The sequence below is a fragment of the Scleropages formosus genome, chromosome 9 (genome assembly GCF_900964775.1).
Source record: "Scleropages formosus chromosome 9, fSclFor1.1, whole genome shotgun sequence".
Classification (NCBI taxonomy): domain Eukaryota; kingdom Metazoa; phylum Chordata; class Actinopteri; order Osteoglossiformes; family Osteoglossidae; genus Scleropages; species Scleropages formosus.
The window spans coordinates 15451638-15464274 of NC_041814.1; the positions used below are offsets into that span (position 1 = coordinate 15451638).

Below are 12637 nucleotides of genomic sequence, written 5' to 3' on the forward strand. Positions count from 1 at the left end.
TCCACAAGCTTGGTGGTCAGAATGAAAACGGTGCTACATTAGAGGGGGCTAAGAGGGGACGAAGAGCAACTTCTCGAACTCCACTGGGTGGTATCATGCTCCCAGTCCAGCAGTCAAAGCAAATCCTCACTCTGATCTCATTATAATAATAAAACTCTGAAATTTGGCATCCAAGGCACACGAACAGAAGCAGCATGCCCATCTGAATTTGGCCCTAATTGATTTACGCAGCTGTGCCTGTTCCCTCTTGGGTGATGTACTCCATTGATACACGGTATAAAGCGTATTCAGTCACGTGCCTTTCAGACCACTCCTATAGGAGCTACATGGGTACCTGTGAGTGATCCTCACTCGCCCAACGCAGCACGGGTCGCGTACGACCAGCACGACCATCCCCCAGCACGCACCCAGGGGACCAATCAATAAGCCAGCCTGTCATCCCCAGCAACACTTGGCTCTGATGGAGCGCATAACAGTCTGAATGAATTCTGCAACAATACTCAACTACAATACGAATAGCGCAAAAGTACGTCTTCTTCGACCCGAACTATTTTAATTAACTAACATCCCCTTCGTTAGAAACATTTCATTCACAGCATAATTTTCAGAAGAATCCTCCTTAACTGCCTCCAGCTGGATAGTGGAGCAAAAAACATGGACAGGATCAAAGAATGAATATTCTAGGCCTTTTCGCTGGAAGTTTGAAGCACAGCAGAAGACTGCGTCCTCCAGTAGAGGTCTGGGTAGCGGCTGTAATGAACGCGCTCCGTCCGAGCAGTGAGAGAGTGGACCAGCGCATCCCAGGAGAACACCACTAATGCAAGAAGTCCTGCACACTGCTAAGGAGAGGAGTGGACCCCCATCCCACATCTCCATACCTGTCTGTTTATGCTGCAGGTCTGATGCTTTTTCCTGTCCCTCAAGAAAATCCAGCCTGCTCTTCTCATGCACCGCCTCTCCCGCTCTCGCTTGGAGACAGCATCTGGATGTGGGATACGGCTGTTACCGAGAACACTTTAAGCCATGAGCGGGGCTGTGTGGCAGGCAGAGTGGACACGCCCCCTTCCTCCGCACCCGTCCAATGAAAACCCGGAGGTCACATTGCACAGAGGAGCAGCCTCGGCACAGCAGCCGCGGTGAGCGGATACGGGACCGTTGCTCAAAATGAATCCATCGACGAGGGGGAAGACCAAAGGGAGGATATCGACGAGAAACACTCCTGCAGCGCAGCAGCAGCCCTGCCCCTCTAAAAGAGGTTTTCTGAAAACAGACTGCATCTGGGTTGCTAAAATGCAATACGTACTGTCATCGGCGAAGCATCAATACATCGCATTCAGCCGACTTACGTTTCAAAGTCTGAAGTCCCTTGCAGTCACTTTACCGCTCTTCACATTCCTGTTCTACAAATCATCCTCTGCATATCCTCCGCAAATGCTTTCTCAAGCTGTATATAGGCTTCTGGCTCTGTCTTCTCTGTTCCAGAGCTTTAAACTGTGGAGTGTTTGTGGAAGTGTTTCTTCTCCTCTAATTATCTGCAAGGACAGATGCACCGTACTGCTGCCTGGGGCCACATATGCATTCTTTTCATGAATTCAGCAGAAGATGGCAATATACCAACATGCGCGTTTGCCTAAGAAAACTACATTGTATATAGTTTACCTAGAAAACGACTGCTTTGACAATTCACATGTACCTGTCACATGTGTCTACTGCTTCCTTTGTACATAACAGTTGTTTAATGAAAAACCGTAAATGACTGCACGTAATATTTTTAAATTAAAATAATTTTTATATCGAAATCACGGAAGCGAAACCGCCTGCAGTGAGAAGGAAATAAATATTCCTGAATGCAATGCAATACTTCATTTCTACTGCAATCAAGAGAGAAAAGCCACTGATTACCATAGCGAACCGACTGGATCCTGCAAAGAGAGACTCCTGGAATACATTTGCCCTGAGTGGCATTATTTTCTGCTCTGACGTGGAAAAGCTTGAGCCCTAACCACAGCTAGCTCAGCACCCTGGTACGCACCTCTCACCCTGGGCTGGAAAATGTTCGCTGGTGCCACTTTCTCCCCAGCTCTCGGCAGCGCTCAGCACTGAGCTAGCAGGTCCAAAATGTTGCATCAGATATGTAGCAAGCCTGGACTACTCCCATTTCACATAAATATTGCCAGGATACTCTGGTTGGCAACTGCGAAACACTCTCAAGACACTAAGACTATGATGAACGCACTGTGCGCTTCAAGACAGACGCTGGTTGTGTCAGAGGCGGCCGCACGAATGCAGGTGCCAAAAAAGTGGTTCATTTAATGAAAAGGGACAAGAGTACTGCCAGCTACATCTTTGGTGCTCAAGAGACCAGATTTTGAAGATACAGAAGAAAATGAGTCCATCCAGGGTAATCGCACACACGCGGTCTGCAACCGCTTGCCCCGAGCGGGGTCGTGGCGGACCAGAGCCTAACCCGGCAACACAGGGCGTAGGGCTGGAGGGGGAGGGAACACACCTTGGACAGGACACCAGTCTGCCGCAAGGCACCCAAAGCAGGATTCGAACCCCTGTGCCTCCCCCACAGGGGAATCAGTTCAGGGAAAATGAGCAGGAGGACACAGCAGTGGGACTGCTGCTTCCACTTTGATTGCATGCTCCAGAAGAAGGAAGGAACGAGTTAATTTCACTATAAAGTGTTGTACATCGGCTATTAAGAAATAAAAGATGCGTAACTTAAGATCGCTTCCATGTTCCGACGAACCCCATCTCTAGTTTCGCTAATAGACCCGAGATTTTTGCTTCTCTGAAGTGAATGGGCAAGAACCCAAGGAAATGCCTTAACAGTACTGCCATCTGCTGGTAATTCTTTATCACTGCTGCAATTTATCCATCCATCCATCCATCATTCAATTCAATTTAATTTATTGTTCATGTAGTAAACATGTTGATCTACTTTTATTCATTTGACAGATGTATTACTGACGTATTATTGTAATTTGCTCCATTTTAATTGCATTTGTACTACTACCACTGTTTTCGGCCTTTATCAATTATATTATATTATATTATTTTATATTATATTATATTATCAGTAGTATCAATACCATTCTTCCCCCAAGTCACTTCAACACTTAGTTTCATCATGCAACGGATGAACGAAATTCGCCACACAGATTTGCTTTTGGAATATTTATTTAGAATTGCGGCAGAATCTTTAATGTCATATTTATAACTTGTTCAAACACTCAGAAATCCAGTCAGTAATCTGTCAAATTTCATCACTGGCCGGATAATTTGCGCTACGAAAAATAACCCTGAAATCTACTATGGAGAACAACGAACTTGACTCCTGAGGCATCAGCACGCGCTTTCTCCTATGGCTTCCTCCTATACTTTCTCTGCCGTACAATGTATCACGTGGTACTCGTTACGTATCCACGTTGGATTGTGGTTACTTCCTGTTCTTTCTTAAACGTACAATACGTCGCGCCATACGCCGCTACGTTCCGTATTTGATTGGTGTTCCTATGGCTACGTTCCGTACTTTCCTGCCGTGCATTTCGCCACGGAGTGTTTCGCTCCAGTCTTCCATTATTCGCCTGATTTAAAAGGTGATTTTACTGAAATAAGGCGTATGACTTTATTCATAAAAAAACTTTCAATATTTTATGTATGGGCTTTTATGCGTAGTAAAATATAATTTAATGAATTTTCATATTGCAGGCAAGTGTGTTCTTAGATAGCAGCCCGGAGACCGTGGGGTCCTGCGTCGGAAAACGCGCCAACTTCTATGTAGTTGGATTCATAAACTTGTCTCAGTATTTGGTAAAAGTACGGGGTAACTTCGGAATAAAACTAAATTCATCAGTATGTAATAATCCCTAGTGGTGAGTAAAGCTGCACGTGTGATTTTTATTTTTTTTGGCTTATTACCGTGTAAACTACAAAGAAACGTAGCGCGTTACTACTTTCAGTTGTGGCGAGGAGGTAGACTAGTTTCATTTATGATTTAGTTCTGTCGAAGATCGATCGTTTACTGAGAAACATATGGGACGAGGAATGTTGAAATGCGATAATTGAACTGCAGGGTTTCTTCGGTGTTGTTATTGTAACGAGCTGGTGAGGAGTAAGTGGAAAGAATTTATAAGTGCGCGTGCAGGAGATCTGCGTGAAACTTAAGTAGGCGGGGTTACAGAGGCCTGCGCGCGTCGAGGACAGTCCGGCTCGCGCTCGCGCTCGCGCTGAGCGCTTCGATCCCAACGAGCCGAGGGTAATTTCACAGTAAAAAAATTTTCGTGTCCATAAAAACAAGATAGTTTAATCTTCGTTAGGTACTATGCAGCCCTTTCCTACGCGGTTGAACCGCTTCTACTCCATACGAACAAGTTGTTTCTTTACTTTTTGAGGTGTTTCTCAGCAGAGGTGAGCGCCGCTCGCTCTCTTCACTCTTCTTGGTTCCAAATTTAAATACATTTTTATAAACGAAAACGCAGGTTCTCAAAAATACTATATAGTATAACGGTAATAGTTTAATTTCAGGGGCGCGTTTAGATATCAAGCGCAGATCCTGTTCTGACTAATTTCGAATTCTACCTACCATTATTTCAGTTTAATACTTGCTATGCTAGTTAGGGCAGTAGTGAGTAAAATTCTTGTATATTACAGTCCTATTTGTTCTGGCTTACTTGGTTCTTGTGAGTTATTTGTGTAAATGTTTATAGAACTTTATTCACCGGGGGGGGGAAATCTCTGATATAAATGAAAAGATTCAGTTCATATGTATTTTTGGACATGCGCCGGTGTTTTTTCCTGGTCTCGCAGGTCCACCTGTGGTAGCTGAAGCACACCGAAAGGCCGCTGACAATGCCTGGCCTGCAAACAGACGACATGTCCGCAGCCATCCACACGCCGGTGAAGAAGAACAGGCTTTCTCTTAAGTTCTTCCAGAAGAAGGACACCAAGCGCACTCTGGAGTTCTCCGAGTCCCAGGCGGAAGAACAGAAACCTTCAGAACAAGAAGAACCAGAAAGGTTAGATTGTTGTCTTACACTGTTACAATTTTATAAATTGAAGCTTCAAGCAACAGTCTACATGTAATTGATTTTTTTTTTTTTTTTTAAAAAGTTGTGACCAGGTGGTACCTACCCCAGACTCATGTGTCCCTCTTGTGTGTGACAAGAGAGACAGCCCTGTGCCTTTCGTTGGGTTGAATAATCTTGGGAACACCTGCTACCTGAACAGCATCCTCCAGGTAAAGTCTGCTCTATTTTTACATTAGAACCGAAACTGAATTTATGTGCAGGTATGTTTGAGTGAAAGAAAGTTTGTGATTGCCCTGTGATGAACTAGTGTCTTGTCCAGTGTATGCCCTGTCTCAGGACATATGTTTCTGCAACAGGAGCTTTACCATCATAAAACTAGACTAGACAAGTAGTTATTAACAAGGGATGGATGGATTAAAAAGTTTTGGTCTCTGTGAATGTTGCTGTGTTGTGCTAAACTTTTTCTTTTGTGTCATCAGGTGCTGTACTACTGTCCAGGGTTTAAAGGTGCTATCAAAAAGTTACGCAACTTATCCAAGAAGACAGAGAAGCAGAAAAAAGACATTGAAAATGAGGTTTTTTATTTAAAATAATTTCTTGTTTGTATGTATGTACATTTCTAATCTTTTTCAACAGGAAATTTTGATATGATGAAAGACACCTGTCTCTTCTAAAGCAGGAAGTTGACGAGGAGGTGTTGCCGATGAATATTGAACTGCTGTGGAGTTTGCACCACCTAATAACCTCAATGGAGCAACTTCAGTCCAGCTTTCTCTTCAACCGTAAGAAGTATATTGACAGTGAACTGGCCACCTCACCACGCAGACTGCTTAACACACTCAGGTATGTACTTTTTATACTGGAGTAATTTCCTTCTGTAGTCTGGGGGAAAGGGTGCAACTACTTTTTCAATTAATTGGAAAGGGGCTGGGAAACAAATTCTAAAACAATCTGTACAATTTTGATATTTCTCATACACAGGCTGCTAAACCCTATGTATGAGGGATATTTACAACACGATGCCCAGGAGGTGCTCCGCTGCATTCTGGGATATATCCAGGAGGCCTGTGAGTCTATCCAGAACGAGCAAAAAATTGAAGAACAGCCTGAAAACCAGGCCCAAGATGTAGACTCTGGTGAAAGAAAGGACGAGAGGGAGCAGAACTCCTCGCTGAATGAGAGTGCAGAAGAGTCATCAGCTAAAGAACGAATAGCAAAAGAGCCACAGAAGGAGGAAAGCTCAAAGGACCAGAGCACCTGCAAGAGGAAGAGTGACACAGAAGCTGGTAATGCCAAAAAGAGGTCAAAATGTCTCAAGACCCAAAGCAAAAGAACATCCACAGCATCAGAAGAGGCAGGACATTTCACCCGTTCGAAAAGGAAGTCCACTGGTGAGGTCACTGCCGAAAGTGACCAAAATAAGAATGAACAGGCAAGCCACGTGGAGGTGAAAGTAGATGGTGCCTCCACAGTTCCTGCAAAGAGACCAAAGCAGTCGAAGTTGAGCTGGCTGAAGCCCTCAGGAAAGCAGCCAAGCATATTTTCCAAGTTTCGCAGCATGGGCAAGATCAGCACACATGCCAGTGGCAAGGATGCTAAAGCCAAGCTGGAGGAGGGAGACTCTTTATCCTCTGGGAAGGATGAGGAAGCTGCTGGAATCTACAGTGAAGACAAGTGTCCTTTGGAGCCTGAAGAGAAAAGTCCATTGCAGACCGAAGGTTAATATAATACAAACTTGGTCAGCAGCAGGGGTAAACAGTTGGACCTTGAGTGCCTAATTCTTGTTTTTTTACTGAGGGTTTTAATTGCAGTTGGTTGATAGTCATTTATAAGATGGATTTATAATCCTCAGTTGAAGTCATCTCCTATCCAGTATAACTACTTAAACATAAGTTAACATTTGATAAATGTGAAATAACTTACTGGAGCCTGTAGGCTGAATTTTTGGACACCTGTTCTGTAGGGTCAGCTAAGTTTGGGGAGTCATGCAGTGTGTTCTGCTGTTCTCCCTTACAGAACACCGCAGCTTAAACCTGATGGAGCGGATGTTCCAGGGTCAGTTGGTCCTGCGTACACGCTGCTTGGAGTGCGAGTGCTATACGGAGCGGCGGGAGGACTTCCAGGACATCAGTGTCCCTGTGCAGGAGATTGAGTCTTGCTGGGTGGAGCCTGACTTGGAGGGTGAGAAGCATTGGGCTGATCTGTCCTGAGTAAGGGACATTTTTCGCACCAAGCCCCAGTCATTAACAAGCCCTTTGCCTTGTGTTTTCAGTGTCTCCAGATCCCAAGCAGGAGTCAAAGACACTGAAGTGGGCCATATCCCAGTTTGCTTCAGTGGAGAGAATTGTGGGAGAGGACAAGTACTTCTGTGAGACCTGCCACCACTACACAGAAGCTGAGAGAAGCCTTTTGTTTGACAAAACTCCTGAGGTTGTCACCATTCATCTCAAGTGTTTTGCAGCAAGTGGTTCAGGGTAAGTCTTTGAATGGGGTATCATTTTGTAAGCTTACTGATTAAAGTAAAGCTGTAGTGCATGGCCTAGTCTAGTAGTTAATTTTCAGAGCATCTAAGGACATTTTTTCTTCTTTTTAGGATGGATCCCTATGTTGGCCTCTCCAAGGTGAGCACCCCTCTCCACACCCCACTCAAGCTGTCCCTTGAGGAGTGGTGTACTCGGCCTTCCAAGGAGCACTATGAGCTATTTGCTGTCGTGATGCACAGCGGGGTTACCATCAGCAGTGGCCACTACACCACATATGTCAAAATGGTGAACCTCAAGGATATCAAGGTAGAACTGGTGGACGACAGCCTGAAGCCAGAGTCTCCTGGCACGGCAGCAGCTGAGGCCTACAATCCAGCACGGGGTTACAATGACGGTGAGGTGTCCATCAGTGCTACTAGCAAAGCAGGAGCCAAGAAGCCATCTGAAGGTATAGGACTTCTGGGAGGACAGAGGAGCGTGTCAGGCTTTGACCTGGGTAGCAGCAAGCAGGCCAACCCAGACAAGGGCATCAAGGAGGAGTGCAGCAGCTCTCAGGGACACCAGACAGCAGTGAAAAACAAGAGTGAAAGGGAGCCCTTTGCAGTAGCCAGTGCTGGGAAGGAGCAAGATGATACTTATGTGGAGAACAGCGATGACCTTGCCCTGTGCAACCTACTGGACTATGAGGGGAAGTGGATGCTGTTTGATGACTCAGAAGTGAGGCTGTTTGAGGAGAAGGACTTTCTGAATGCTTGCTCTCCAGAGACCTGTACAACTTCTATCCCTTACCTTCTGTTTTACAAAAAAGTCTTGGAATGAAGTGTTTATACATGACCTGTGATATGGTAAGTACTTCTGTTTCAAAGATGTGTAATATTTTTTTTTTTTTTTGTAGCCCACAGCTTTGTGTCACAGATGTGCTCTTTCCCACAGTGTTTTGTGTTTAGGTTCTTTTCTGGTACTTAGGGTGCCTTTCATTCCTATATTTCAGTTAAAGGCTACTCTAAGATGGCATTTTAAATGCTCCGGATTCAAAAATTATATTCTTAAATGCATCCAATTTAGATTCACCAGTTAAAAGTAAAAGAGTAACAGTTTACTCATTTCTGTGTTGTGTTGGATACAGCAAACAAACTGGCTGTGAAGATGTAACATTTGTTAATTTAGATGCTTAGTGTAAGGTCTTGATGACCATTGGTGCTTAGTTCTGGCATACACAAGTTTGATATTTTTTGGTAATCACAACATATATGAATTTATTCCATTGCGTACAGTGTGCTGGTATGTCATGCATTGGACAGATTTCTCAACACTTTAAGTAGTTGTTGCCCAATAGGCAATTGACAATATAATAAAAGCACCTTTCTTTTTAAGATAGTGTATAATGACCAACTTTTCTCCCAGCCAGTGAGGCTTCCTAGGACTCTTACAGTTGCATCAGAGTAAATCAATTTAATACCACTTCTGGTTTCACTCTCAATCTTTTTTTTTTATGGCTTGTCATGTTTATCATTGCTTTATATTAGCACTCCTCTAATTGTGACTGGCACACATGTAAACGTATATCTAAGCACAGAAACCTTGGCCTTGTCACACAAGATATACATAACAGTGCTGTCATTTTAAGCTAAAGCAATAAATAAGCTATGTGGTTGTAACCAGTGATTATGTGCTATGCAAACATCATGTTGTCTTTGGTGAAATTACTCTCTATTCTGTAGCCAATTATCTCAGCTAAATCGTTACTTGTGCACAATTGCATTTATACAAGCTGAGATATTTAGCACTGATGTGTGTACGGTGTCTGAGCACTTCAGTGTTTAAACTGCACAATACCTCTTTATTTTTGGTCTGACCACAGCATAACTTTCCCCTTTTGTAGACATGTATTTTTCCACAGTTATGTCAGTTCCAGAGAACTGAACCCAGGAGACCCAAATGTATATTATGCTGTAAAATATGAAAACTGACCTCAAGAAGTAAGTTAGTCAACCTGAAACAGGAGTCGTAGCAAACCTGACTTGTGCAACTCTAATGGGAATAAGTTTGTTTGTCTAATATTTAATCTGTTCTGCTCATTAAAAGTTAGCATATACCAGAGTCTTAGTTTCCAAGTGTGGTGGTGTATGAATTTTGTTTTAGTTGAAAACCAACAATCACTAATGCCGACATTAAAATATTTATTTAGTAAAATATTTAAACAAAAAACTACATAAAACTATTTTGGAGGACATGTTTAAAATTTAAATGCAATAACTAAAAATGATGAACCAAGAATTTAAATAAAACACTGGTACTTTTTTGCTTGTTTTCATTTTGGATTAAATAGTAAACGTTCAAGTTGTACAATGCCTAATAAAATACATAGGGACAGCATAGAAAAAAACAAAAGTGCACGCAAAAATTGAATCCGTATTGGACATACTTTGTAATAAGACTCACTTTAAAATGATTGTGTAACAGGTTTGTAAACTAATAAACTGGAATGACGTACCAAACCTTTATCACGTTAGCTTCTTCTTACTGACATGAACACTGGTTACTGAAATTTACAAATGAATAAATTAGATCCCGTTTCCTCAATCTTCAGATATCCAGCTTACGAAGACTCATTCGACTGAAGGAATCTCTGTAAAAGAGGTACGGAAAAAAAAACACTATGGCAAAGAAGTCTTGCACAAATAAATCATTGTAAATAATGGAGATTCAGAGACACTACCTTGTCAAGCGGTCCTTTTGCTGCATGTTATATGAAAACAACAGCATTTCTCAGTTTGCATTTGAGTTGAAAAAGCAAATTCCAGGATAGCACAAGGCATTTAGGAAAACTGCACTGAATATTGCATGTATTGTTCAGTGTTAGCTGATAAAGCCTTCTGTGTGCTGACACATTGTCTTCTCGCTACTGCTTTCTGGTGTAAACCCTTGCGAAACCCTTGCACATGCTGGCTGTGGTATCGTAATGCAGTGCACCACGCGTGTAGCTGCTGCCCTTGCTGACCTGTGAGAGTTGACCTGTAGGATAGGCTTATACAGCTGGGGAATCTTCCTGTTGATGAGGGGCTGCAGTGCCTCCTTCAGCCGGTGGTAGTTCCTTTCCAACTCTCGCTGATATTCCTTCTGGTCAGGGCCGATCAGGCTCTTGTTTTTGCGGAGGGCATCTTCACACCTGAGCCGATCATCCAAAGCAATTTTAGCATCCTTATCTTCACTGTGTACATTTAATGCATTCTTTTATATCTTAAACAGTTTACTTGGAGTGCACTTATCCAACACAGCAGCACTGTAAAGAAGCAATGGATGAACAGGGCTTTTTTTTTTTTGTTATTGATTGTTCACTATACTCAGACAGCAGGGGTCTTTTTACCTTTTCGTGAAGTCTTTGAAACACAGTCGTAGTTTATTGTGGTGCCTGTACAGTTTAGGGTCACTAGGAATTTCTGAGAGGAAGACCTGAGCAACTTCCAGGGGTCCCTGTGTGAAAGTCATATTTTAAGTGTGCAAGAATTGCCCAAGTTGTGCATTTTCATCTGTTCATGAGGGTTTTAAACCAAGCACTGCATACTTAAAAACATATGTCCAACACCATACCCCAGAATGCAATAGGCAGTATTATCCTGGACCACCATTAAAACACCATCATCAATTAGCAGTTGGCTCTGGAATGGCATTGGCCTCCTTGTAATGGTCACCTGGTTGACGGTGGTGCCCACGGATCCCTGCAGCACCATCTGCAGCATCTTAGCATCAGCAGGATCTTGGTGTGTGGCAAAGGCGAGCTCTTGTGTCTTCTTCTGCATGTCCTCTATTGCCACCTCAATGGGCATGGAGATGATCTGCATAGATTGAACAATGATTGGCTGGTGCAGGAAGCACAGTAATTAAGGACATCAGTTTTATGCAGCAGACTGCCTATCAAAGGCTCGTAGGAAAACTACTACCAACATGTCCTAGTGCGTTCACTGAAATGATGGTGGTCCCTCACCTCCTCTTTATTGATAATGTTGATGCGTGTCTTGATGTAGGGGAAGGCATGTGAAGTGGTGAGGATTGTCTTGCGTTTGAACTGCTCGTGGAGATCCCCGTGTGCTCGGCCATCCAGCGTGAACGGCGTGCAGTACACGAAGCGCCTCAAGTTGTAGTTCTTGTCAAAGTACGTGATACGGTCCTTCATCTCGTAAGTGTCAAAGTAAGGCTCCACATACGTTATCTGTATGAAGGCCTGTAACCAAATCGATCGGGGTCAAACTGATAAACTCCACTGACTTCACATTACTCTATCCTACTATTGTGGACACAGTAAAATATGCCAAACTGCATATTTTCCACAGTACACGTCTGTTCAGAATTAAAATCACCAGCCACAGCAGGCTCCACACTCAAACGTATTATTTCTATAATTGTTAAAAAACTGCTTTATTTCCTGAATTGTGGCTTCACCTTGTTTGGATCGAGCTTGCACTTGTCCACAGGATTGGAGTCTTTAATCACCTCCACCTGATCTTCTCCAAACCTCTCCCCATAAAAACCCTGAAAATAAAGCGAGCATCACAAGTCTGTTTTATATCTAGGATCTCAAGACAATGTTCACATAGCAGCTCTTGGCTCTTGTTTACCTCTAGTCTGTGAGAAATTTCTGCCAACTTGGTGATCGCTGGTTCTTTGTAGACAAACTCTTGCTCATCCAAATCTCCAAATTTTGACCCATAGAATCCAACGCGGAAATAGGTACCAAACATTCTCTTTCCATCCTATGGGGAAAACAAAAGATGTTTTGTAAGTTTCACTGGAGACAAAATTCATCAACACTGACATATAACCTACAAAAATTAGCAGCAGAACTTTCTCAATTTTATTTGTACAACCCAGAAATCATCCAGTGAATTATCTAAAATAAATGCCTTAAGGGGACAATGCAGCCACAAAGCACTGAGCAGTGCAGGGTAATGTAAACATTTACACGAGGGGACAGCAGACAAAAGGTCAATGTATAGGTCCGACCCTAGGTGTGCTACTCGGATGTTACATAATGTGACCCATGAGATTGTACTCTGGTTGTTTAAAACAGTTTATTCAAACCAACACACAGCTTCCGAACTCAGAATTAAGGGACAGTTG

At 43.1% G+C, this 12637-nt stretch overlaps 3 protein-coding genes across 24 annotated transcripts in view; 1 reads left to right on the top strand and 2 right to left on the bottom strand.

Annotated features, from left to right (window-relative positions):
- kank4 (KN motif and ankyrin repeat domains 4) overlaps positions 1-974 on the bottom strand; it is a 35966-nt gene extending 34992 nt beyond the window's left edge. The window contains exon 1 of the mRNA XM_029254838.1: positions 879-974. The gene's annotated coding sequence lies outside the window, so the exon portion shown is untranslated. The remainder of the gene's footprint in view (positions 1-878) is intronic.
- Positions 975-3529: 2555 nt separating this feature from the next.
- Positions 3530-9737, top strand: usp1 (ubiquitin specific peptidase 1). 6 transcript variants are annotated; one of them, XM_018753890.2, is made up of 9 exons: positions 3530-3605; positions 4816-5024; positions 5119-5245; positions 5516-5611; positions 5713-5879; positions 6018-6754; positions 7053-7217; positions 7309-7510; positions 7630-8338. In XM_018753890.2, exons 2-9 carry the CDS (start codon positions 4858-4860, stop codon positions 8336-8338), a joined length of 2370 nt encoding a protein of 789 aa, XP_018609406.1. In that variant the 5' UTR covers positions 3530-3605; positions 4816-4857. The 6 variants fall into 6 exon arrangements, with proteins under 6 accessions (XP_018609406.1, XP_018609408.1, XP_018609405.1 ...); XM_018753892.2 differs by lacking the exon at positions 3530-3605 and adding an exon at positions 3762-3881 and having other exon boundaries at positions 5716-5879; positions 7630-9737; XM_018753889.2 differs by lacking the exon at positions 3530-3605 and adding an exon at positions 3762-3881.
- A 45-nt stretch (positions 9738-9782) lies between these two features.
- Positions 9783-12637, bottom strand: part of dock7 (dedicator of cytokinesis 7) — a 49261-nt gene continuing 46406 nt past the window's right edge. For 11 of the 17 annotated variants that reach the window (XM_018754099.2, XM_018754110.2, XM_018754109.2 and 8 more), the window contains 7 exons: positions 12136-12261; positions 11960-12049; positions 11505-11741; positions 11212-11355; positions 10887-10993; positions 10521-10688; positions 9783-10148 (listed from right to left, as the gene is read on the bottom strand). In XM_018754099.2, the coding sequence (XP_018609615.1) occupies positions 10106-10148; positions 10521-10688; positions 10887-10993; positions 11212-11355; positions 11505-11741; positions 11960-12049; positions 12136-12261 (915 nt within the window). In that variant the 3' untranslated portion in view covers positions 9783-10105. Of the gene's footprint in view, positions 10149-10238; positions 10259-10520; positions 10689-10886; positions 10994-11211; positions 11356-11504; positions 11742-11959; positions 12050-12135; positions 12271-12637 lie in introns of all 17 variants that reach the window. The other 6 variants (XM_018754095.2, XM_018754103.2, XM_018754101.2 and 3 more) reach the window with 2 other exon arrangements.